This window comes from Mytilus californianus, unplaced genomic scaffold (genome assembly GCF_021869535.1).
Source record: "Mytilus californianus isolate M0D057914Y unplaced genomic scaffold, xbMytCali1.0.p SCAF_5, whole genome shotgun sequence".
Lineage (NCBI taxonomy): Eukaryota > Metazoa > Mollusca > Bivalvia > Mytilida > Mytilidae > Mytilus > Mytilus californianus.
In genome coordinates this window covers 42,612,459-42,622,517 of record NW_026262701.1, presented here as the reverse complement: position 1 = coordinate 42,622,517, position 10,059 = coordinate 42,612,459, and the positions used below count along the sequence as shown (strand labels likewise).

The 10,059-nt window shown below is 35.6% G+C and overlaps 1 protein-coding gene across 1 annotated transcript; it reads right to left on the bottom strand.

Moving 5' to 3' along the window:
• Positions 1 to 1,072: 1,072 nt before the first annotated feature.
• LOC127702225 (uncharacterized) lies at positions 1,073 to 5,660 on the bottom strand. The gene is made up of 2 exons (XM_052206333.1): positions 3,922 to 5,660; positions 1,073 to 1,538 (listed from the first exon to the last, which is right to left on the bottom strand). Exon 1 carries the CDS (start codon positions 5,459 to 5,461, stop codon positions 3,935 to 3,937), a length of 1,527 nt encoding a protein of 508 aa, XP_052062293.1. The 5' UTR covers positions 5,462 to 5,660; the 3' UTR covers positions 1,073 to 1,538; positions 3,922 to 3,934.
• Between the last annotated feature and the right edge of the window lie 4,399 nt (positions 5,661 to 10,059).

Genomic DNA, 10,059 nt, shown 5'->3' with positions numbered 1-10,059 from the left:
CAATTTATAGCCTTTTGACCAAACGAAAATGTTATCGAAATGAAAATGTCAGTGACTTAATTAGTTACCCTCATTTTATTAAACATTACATGTATTCAAGAAACCTCCGACTAGCTTGAAACAAGGCCATTCGTTATTTAAAAATAAGGATTTGTGGTATGATTGCAAATGAGACATCTGAAGTGAGTGTATGCAATTATAGTCAACAACACGGCCTTCAAAATTGAGGAGAACCCATACTGTATAGTAGCTTATAGAATATAATTTATTTTAAAACTGAAAACATGAAAAGAGTATTGTGTTATTACATTACTGTAACATTACTGTAACAACACGACTGTCACTGGTTGAGGGAGGATGAAGCGTTCGAATATGATTAACAATGCTATATTTCGTATTATGCCTGTCCCAAATTGTACAATTTTGTTCACAAATTGGAATTTTGTGAACGTAGTTACACTTACCTGATATCCTTACATTATGGATTATCTTTCCGGTATTTGGTCACATCTCGCTCAAAACGCTTGACTGATCAAGAATTCAAACCTCTCGGTGAATCAGTCCAAGCGTGAGAACCCCTTCAGTATTCTCCGGCGAAATCCAAACAGATTGCCAAAAGAATTACTAATGGGGAGGAGGTGGGTAGTATATCAGGTAAGTGTAACTACGTTCACAAAATTCCAATTTGTGAACAAAATTGTACAATTTTAATATTACTTGTTACACTTACCTGATATCCTTACATTATGGATATCCATAGATTCTAAAGCAGTCCCAACTCAAGCGGTGGACTGTAATTCTTTTGTTCAAATAATGTACACTATATTACACTATATACAAAGTCTAAATGTTTGACTTTAAACACATTAAATAGATGTCTTTTTCATCTCACACACAAAGGTTTAAAAACTTGCATCGCATCTCGTCGGATATGAATAGTTCCAACACTATACAAACTATATTACAAGTTAAAAAACTGTACACATTTTTCTTCTTTTTTTTCGAATTTTATGTATTTTTCTTCTTTTTTTTTTTTTTTTTTTTACTTCGATAAAACATGAGGGTCTATGTGACGTAAGTAAAATTTGGTGAATGTGGATTCCCTGCTCCAATCAGCAGCTTCCATGATGTTCTTCATTGATGCACCTTTATAAAGAGCCCAAGAAGGACCAATAGCTCTTGTCGAATGAGCCTTAACAGATTTCTTTTTGTCGTTATATGCCATCTGAATGGTACTCACAATCCATGATGAAATTGTTTGACTTGAAATTGGCTTATGTGGATTACTGATTGCTAAGAACAATTTACTATCTTGTCTGTTTTCACCACGAAAATTGTCAGTGCTCTTTAAATAGTACGTTAATGCCCTTTTAGGGTCAAGAAGCTTTTCTGCATCAAAGGCAGGTACAAAAATCTTAGCACCAAAATGTCCAGGACGGTCTTGTTTTGACAATCCTTCTCTAATAAAATAAACTCCTCTGCTATGTACAGATATATTTCCATCTCCCAAACGTAAGGCCTGTATATCACTGCAACGCCTGAAAGTAGTGATAGCAATTAAAAATACAGTTTTCCATGTGATAAACTTGAGTTCAGCCTTTTTCATTGGCTCAAAAGGCTTTTTCTTTAACATTTCAAGTATTTTATCTAAATTCCATTCAGGAAGTAGTTTGACCCTGGGAGGCCTTGAATTGAAAACACCCTTCAATAAACGAATAATGTATGGGTGTTGACCTACTGGTATTTTTTCAACTGGGGGTAAAACACTTGATAACATAGATCTGTAGCCCCCAATCGTACTATACTGGAGACCACTGGTATACAGACTTGTAAGAAAATCTGCAGTTTCTGTTAAAGAGGCAGAATAGGGATCAATTTCCCTTTCACTACACCAGCCACAGAATTTTTTGAACTTACTAGAATAGTCCTTTTGAGTTCCTGTTCTCCAAGAAGCTGACATGAGTTGTCTAGTTTCTTTAGAAAAACCTCTCTTTTTGAAAATTCTGTTGATAGAGGCCATGCAACCAGACTGAATATTTCTGGGCTTGGATGGTATATTTTTGTTCTTGGCTGATGTAGTAGATTTTTTTGAACTGGTATTTTTATGGGATAATCTGATATCATTTTTAGCAGTTCTGGGTACCAGTGTCTCCTTGGCCAATGAGGAGCTACAAGAATTAGCTGGCAATTGTACCGATTCATGTGTTGGAGCACTTTCGGTACTAGACAGATCGGAGGAAAAGCATACCCGATTACATTGTCCCACGGTATGGACAGAGCATCTATTGCATATGCTTCCGGGTGAGGAAACCATGAACAAAATATTTTCACTTTGCGATTTTCCGCTGATGCAAACAAATCTATCATCGGTCTGCCTAACCTGACAAAAATTTGTTGAGCTACAGTCTCCTGAAGAGACCACTCTGTGTGTCTTATTTTTGTCCGTGATAGAAGATCTGCTAACACATTCGCTTTGCCTGCTATATGTGCTGCTTTTATCTGAATTTTGTGTTCTATTAGGAGTTTCAACAAATCCCAAGTTTTTTGACAAAGCTGAATTGATTTGGTGCCCCCCTGTTTGTTTATGTATTGTACAACAGTCGAGTTGTCGCATCGCAGAAGTACATTTTTCCTTTTCAACTGAGGGAGAAAATGTTGTATTGTTTTCAGTACAGCTTCCAACTCTAGACAATTGATATGTTGAGTTTTCTGTATATCTGACCAGGTCCCTTGGACTATCTGGGAATCCATGTGACCACCCCAACCGTTCGATGTAGAAGCATCTGTCGTTATGGTCACATGAGTTTCCCAGTGTTGTAAAGATCTGCCCTTTGTAATGTTGGCTGTATCTGACCACCAAATCAGATGAGATGTTAGATATTGTGTAATTGGAACATTCAGTTCCAGATTTTGAGAAGTGGGGCGCCAATGACTCAGCAAATAAATTTGAATTGGTCTCATATGAAGTCTTGCATAGGGAATCATCTCTATGCAAGAAGCCATAATTCCAAGTAGATGTAAAAAATCTCTGGCTGTTGCATGTTTTTTCAAGTTCATTACTTTGACTGTTTTTTGTAATTTCAACACTCTTTCTTGTGTTGGCATTACTTTTCCTAAATCCAGATGGAATAATGCACCTATATATGTTATTTTCTGTGTTGGAGTTAAAGAGGATTTTTTTAGATTGATTATGAAACCCAACTTTACCAGAAGATTCAACACTATCTCTCGATCCTGGACTAACATGAGAGATGATTGATTTACTAGAAACCAGTCGTCCAGGTATACTACTAGTCTGATGCCTTGTGCTCGTAAATGTGCAGCTACTACCGATACTACTTTGGTAAAAACTCGAGGAGCTGATGTTGGACCAAACGGTAGAGCTGAAAATTGTAAGCAAGGGCTGTTTTTTACACAAAACCTCAGATACTGTCTGTGTTTTTGAAATACAGGGATATGCATATATGCGTCCTTTAGATCGAGAGATATTGCCCAATCCCCTTGTTTTACTACATTCAAAACTGTTGACAGAGAGTCCATTTTGAAGTGTTGTTTTCGGAGATACCTGTTGAGGGGTTTTAAATTTATTACGGGTCTCATGTCCCCTGTTTTTTTCGGAACTAGGAAAAATGTGCTGTAGAAACCGTTTAAAATGTCCGCTTGCGGAACATATTCTACAGCGCTTTTTTCCATAAGTTCTTTTACTTCTAAATGTAAAATTTCTAAATCTTTTGCAGGAACAGAAGTTATTTTTACTCCTGTTTTTGGAGGAAACTGTTGAAATTCCAGTTTGTAGCCCTCTTTTATAATTGATAAAACCCACTGATCGTTTGTTATTTTTGTCCATTCCTTTAGAAATAAGCTTAAACGACCCCCTACAGGTATCTCTGGAAGCAACATTTGCACATGAAAGTTGCTTACCTTGATCTGATAGTCATTTCTTTTGTTGCCCCTTGGCATGAAATGGGTTGTTAAAGCGACGAAAATTGTTCGTTGTACCAGAACTCTTGTCGTCTTTATCTGGTCTTGTTACTGTACTAGTTCTTTGTACTGTACGCTGTGTATTAGACTTAGCACCTGTGAAAGTAGAACCTTGTGCATTGTCAAATTTTGGTTTCTTAGACCAATCATTGGAAAATTGATTGCCTGTAGCTTTCCTTTTCACTGAAAAAGTTTTATTTACATGTAATTCAGGCAGTAACTCTTTTAATTGTTTATTTTTGTCAACCCTGTCTTTAAGAGTTTGTTCCATATTGTCACCAATGACACCTGACTTTGTCAAAGGTAATGATACAAGTGGATGCTTAAGCTCTTTAATATCATTAAGACCTGTGTCCTCTAAAGTAGCTTTTCTACGAATTAAGTGGTGAAATGCACCAGCCCGTGCCACTTGGTCCAAAGATTTTGTAGACATTGCAAATATGTCTCTTACAAGTTGGATAGATTTGTCTAGATTAACTTCATTTTCTGACAAAGTATTTAACAAATTGCCCAAAGCTTGTTGGGTGTATGCTGTAGTAATTATCCCCATGCGTGCAGCTACCTGGCCTTGATATGCCAACTTTTCAAGGGATTTTAAACAAGGATTGTATAAATTGCTTTTCTGGCTTACTGAATAAGCTTTAGCACCATGTTTTTTCACTAATAAATCAGGTACCATATTATCTAGACTAGGTACTTCTAAAATATCACTAGTTTTCTCGTGAACAGGAAAACTGTGTCTATATTCATCATTATAGGCTGTCAACCTTTCTGGATTTTTACACCTCCAAGAACCAGATAAAATATCAATTTGACTTTTGTCAAGAATAAGACCTCCAGAGCTTGTCTCTTTTTTAGTCTTAACATCATCCCCAAATAAAGATTTTAAGTGATCATTATTGTTCTCATCTGAGTCACTTTCATTACCATTCACATATTTACTGAATCTTGATGAAGATTTTTGAGGATTTTCAGTTTCACTTTTTAAAGAAGACTCATCTTCTGATAGTAAACCTATGTCATGTCTTTCTCTAAGGCCTGGTGCCAAAGATACGACATCTTCATTTTCCCTTTCACGAACTGAATCTGTTGGAAAATGTTCATGGTTAGAATCCTGAACAAGTCTGTGCGCTCCTGAAGAGCCACTATCTTGTTCAGATTGATTCTGACAAGGTCTCTGCTCACCTGACGTGACAGTATCCTTGTTTATATTTATACCATCGTTTGAACTAAATAAATCAAAAAATTTATCAAACCTGGTTTCTATCTGTGAGAAACGGCTTTCCCATTTCTTATTCAGTTCCTCGACCTCGTCCTTTTTCTTGGACCTACGGGAACTGGTCTTTCTCGAGGCTTTTGGCTCCGCCATTTTATCCCGAGCATCCCCTGCCACTGATGATTTTGGACTGCTGGCAGTAGAAAATACCTCGTCTTCACTGAGCGTGTGATGAACGGTAGCTTCCGTCATCCTTGCACGCATACGAAAACTTAATTTGCAAAAACTTGTGTCTTAGACACGTTAATTCTGACGAATAAAGAAACGTGACCGCTTTGGATTTCGCCGGAAAGAATACTGAAGGGGTTCTCACGCTTGGACTGATTCACCGAGAGGTTTGAATTCTTGATCAGTCAAGCGTTTTGAGCGAGATGTGACCAAATACCGGAAAGATAATCCATAATGTAAGGATATCAGGTAAGTGTAACAAGTAATATTAAAATTAGCAGTGGTCGTGAATTACTTTTTCTTTGATTAAATTTTCGAGATGCATTTTATTTTTCAATTAATCGGAATTAAGTTCGTGTTTGAAACAGCACACTGTCTTAAATTTCCAATTAAATGTTAATTATTCCTGAATAGCAATCGATTTTGTTTACATTATTTTCTGAACTAAGTCTTCTGGACGTCTTACGTTCTGGTATTAAAACCGTGTGGGATGGATAGATACGCAGCCACGTACGATCGGAACGTGTACGTTAAATCGGATGGTGCACGAGTAAGGGCCCTTGATGGGTTGGGTTACATGCTGGTGAGTTTTTGCCCTGTCCATACTCTAGTGCTTTTGCCCTATCCATACCCTAGTGCTTCAGTGGCAGTCTCTAATTCATAACATTCATACAGATCAGCTCCTACTTTGTAAAAACAACATATTCAGCATTTCGTCTCTCGTACATGCATGACATATTTGCCACTGGAGGTAAAACCACCAACTATCAATCTAGTATTGCTGTAGCGTACACATCAAGTAGAAAAATAAATGAAGATTGGAACGTAACGATTTCATTGGCACATCAACATTGTTTTTATCACATATATATTTTCTCGCATCTTTCTATTTTCATAGGGTATCTATTGTACAAACATTTTTATTCGTGTATTGTTTTGAAGGGTTTCTTTTGAACTATGGCCGATGCTGAATTATGACAGATACAGTTGTTCATGAAATTAGAAAAAAACGTCTTTTTTTGCTGTATTTTTATCCAATTTAAAAAAAATTGCATTGTTGACTTTTTTTATGAAAATTGATACAAATAATCTTCATACGTAATTAAACCAAATGCCATTTTTAAAAGAGGGGTCAATGAACTCGTTTTCAAGTTAAATCAGAAAACTGCATCTTTTCCCGATATGCCACAGTTTGACGTCGCGAAAATAAAAGTTTACGTTAGCAATGTCATTACCTCCCCTGTAATTGTATCGTATGCCCTTAATACGAAATTCTGTCTGATCTCTGTCGGATTACATTTGGTAGAATCGGGACGCTGTCGGGACAGATTCGGTCCTTTTCTACCATGCGAATGATAAAAATCGGATTAGAATCGGATTGAGAACGGGATTGTCGGGACAAATTCGCTTGGAAACGGTTGAATATCGACGCTTCCTGAATAATATCTGATGTTGTCGTGTTTAAATATATTTTTTTTTTACAAATTTTAATTTAAGTTTAGAATTTCCATCCACGATTCAGAGGATTTTGATCAGACTTTTGACAAATCTTAATCGGGAATGGTCCTGTTAAGGACGGCATTAAAAATCGTAAATGTGTGACCCCAGCTTAAACTGAAAGACAAGACAAGACTAGACAAGACATATCACATACTTTTAAATTATATATACTAAACACAGATCCGCTTATTGAAATGATGGATTAGTGAATTATTGCAAACATTACATGAATAGCATGCGAAGGTCACGAATTAATATGTATGTCCGCAGAGGTTAGCTAAACACCCGACAGTTAGGTGAGTTCCGTAACATTCAGGAAGACTCAACTGATATTATCTGTAATCGGATTACAATCGTAACTATGTCGTGACAGTTTCTGCTGTATCGGATCGAAATAGTAACAATCGTTATTATGTTCTGTGTTTTCTGGACTGTGTCCTGTTGAACGGACATGATCTGGAGAAATGTGTCATTGCTGTTTTTTGCCGATTGAGTCCAGATTGCAATAAGATCTTGCCTAATGCGAACAGTCTTTGCCAAAACCGTTCCGGATCAGTCCCGTTATTAATACAAAATTTGGCAATAATACCCAATGATATATATCTTCCGTCAGCGTCGGTTCACTGTCTGGTCACTCTCTGAACTCTGTCGGATCACATTCGGTATAATCGGGATGCTGTCGGGACATATTATGTCGTTCTTTACCATGTGAGAGATACAAATCGGATTAATACTGATTTAAAACCGTATAATCGGGACAAATTCGGCTGGAAACGGCCGAACTTGGACGCTTTCTGAACAATATCTGATTGTTATGATTCAATATATGTTTTTACAAATTTTAATTAAAGTTTCAATTTCCATCCCCGATTCACAGAATCTTGATCAGACGTTTGACGTAATCGGGAATGGTTCTGTCAAGGACGGCATTAAAAATCGTGAATGTGTGACCCCAACTTAAGGCCGTTAGTTTTCTCGTTTGAACTGATTTATATTTGTCGTTTCGGGGCAATGTGTAACTTACTATGCACTATTGGTTTTGCTCATTGTTGAAGGCCTTACGGTAACCTATAGTTGTAACTTCTACGTCATTTGGCATCTGTTTCAAACCATATCTTCTTATTTTCATATCGTAAATCGAAATCAGTCAAAATAAACTGTATCAACCAAATCATGAATGACTGTATAAGTTTTATACATATACGGTCAAAGTGTATGAACACATATGTAGTACATGGATGGAAAATAGTTAAATTTAGGCAGCTTAAGAAACGTTTAAAGGAAATGGCGCCTTTGTTTGTTTATTGTCAATAGGTTTAACAAAAATTCCAGAAGAACATAGGCATGAGAGAGATGGTAAAGTTTGTTAAATAGTTAAATGATTAGGAACACGTTTTCCTTCATTGACAAATTCATAATTAACTAATAAATAAGATTATAAATGAGATTAATGCCTCGTTCACACGTACATTGAATTCGAATTGATTTCGAATCGAATGCGAATCGAATTCGCTAATCGCGTTCACACACTCTTCTTTTTTAATTCGAATTGATTCGAATTGGCTAAATCGCATTATCCAATTCGCATTAGAAATGCGTTTTTGTTAATACGAATTAAAAGTTAACGTCGTTAGGACAGTGAAGCGAATTTGACGTGCATTGCAATTCGCATTAGAATTTACGTTTGGACGTTAAACGTTTCGAATGCGAATTAAACTAATTCGAATTAGTTAATGCGAATCGAATTCGAATTACGTGTGAACGCAGCATAAGTTCAGACATGTAGTTAGTATTAAGGAACAGTGTTTTGATACGTCTTGCTTGACACGTATGGTTTGTTTTTTTTTTGCATTCAACTTCAGATCGAGATACTGAGTAGTAACTATATTATGTTTTTAATCTTCAGCTGGAAATATTTAGATGAGCATTTATCTAATCTTTCTAAATCTATTGAAACTTCTTATTGGATGGTGTTAAAACTCTATTTTACGTTATTTTGTATTGTGTTGTTTGATTTGTTGGTCTGCAGTCGAATTAATATTTTATCTTCAAATCATTCTATGATTTCATTGATCAATTATTATTATTAATTTATTCACTATAGCTATGCTTTATACGTGTATTTGAATATTTTATGTTATTCTAGTGGCGATACTTTTTTTTTATTTAATCTGAATCTGCAAACTGTATAAAAACTTATAAACATTGTGTGTGGACAAATTATTACTTTGAAAAATGCACGGTATTTACATTTCAAATAAAACCCTACGAGTCATGTTATGCAATTCATGTATACCTTCAAATCTAATTTCTTTCAATCTTTTCCAATGTAGATTATTATACTATTCTATAAAACTGCACTAGCAGTAAGCCTGGAACTGTGTCACTGGTTATTTATATATTTTGTTAAATTATCAGGAAGTACATCTCTCCCAGCAGGTGCCCTTAGATAAGATTACCAACAAACACAGATGTGAACCGAAGAAAATTGTATTCCAAATTATTTACATTTCACATTATAAATTGTAATATGATTCATATCATGTGACTATTTCTGCAAAGGTTACTTAGTAATGTATTTAACGCCTTCAAATGTTTACTCCATTGTGTTGCAGAACCACAAATATGCATATGAAGGACGAGTAAGATATGGGTCCCTTGTTCATACGCATTCGTCTTTTTTTTTTCCCTTCTTGTTGGAACACTTTTTTAATATTGTGTTTTTTTTTTATTTTTGTCTTAAATGACTGCGAATTATCAAATTCTCTAACTTAAATTCTAATGAATGAAATCAAAATATGAAATTATTTTAATTTAATATACTCGTTACCAAAGTATCTGATCCAAATGATGCCATGCTCTACTCGTAGTCGACAGAAAACGACTCCCTAGCCACCCACCCCACTACAATAACAGTACTGATTATCTCAGATCTTGTTCTGATTTTTTTTTAATTTTAATTAGCTTGAAATATCACTTTGACTAAGATAATTTATTTTGCGTGGTCAGAAGTCATCAATACGTGATATCCTGAGGTGGGATTGCCGTGAGGAGACTTTATGACCTTACTTATGCTCTGTTTTTAACTGATGTAACTGTTTTGAATCAATACTTTTCAGTTTTATCTTGCTTTA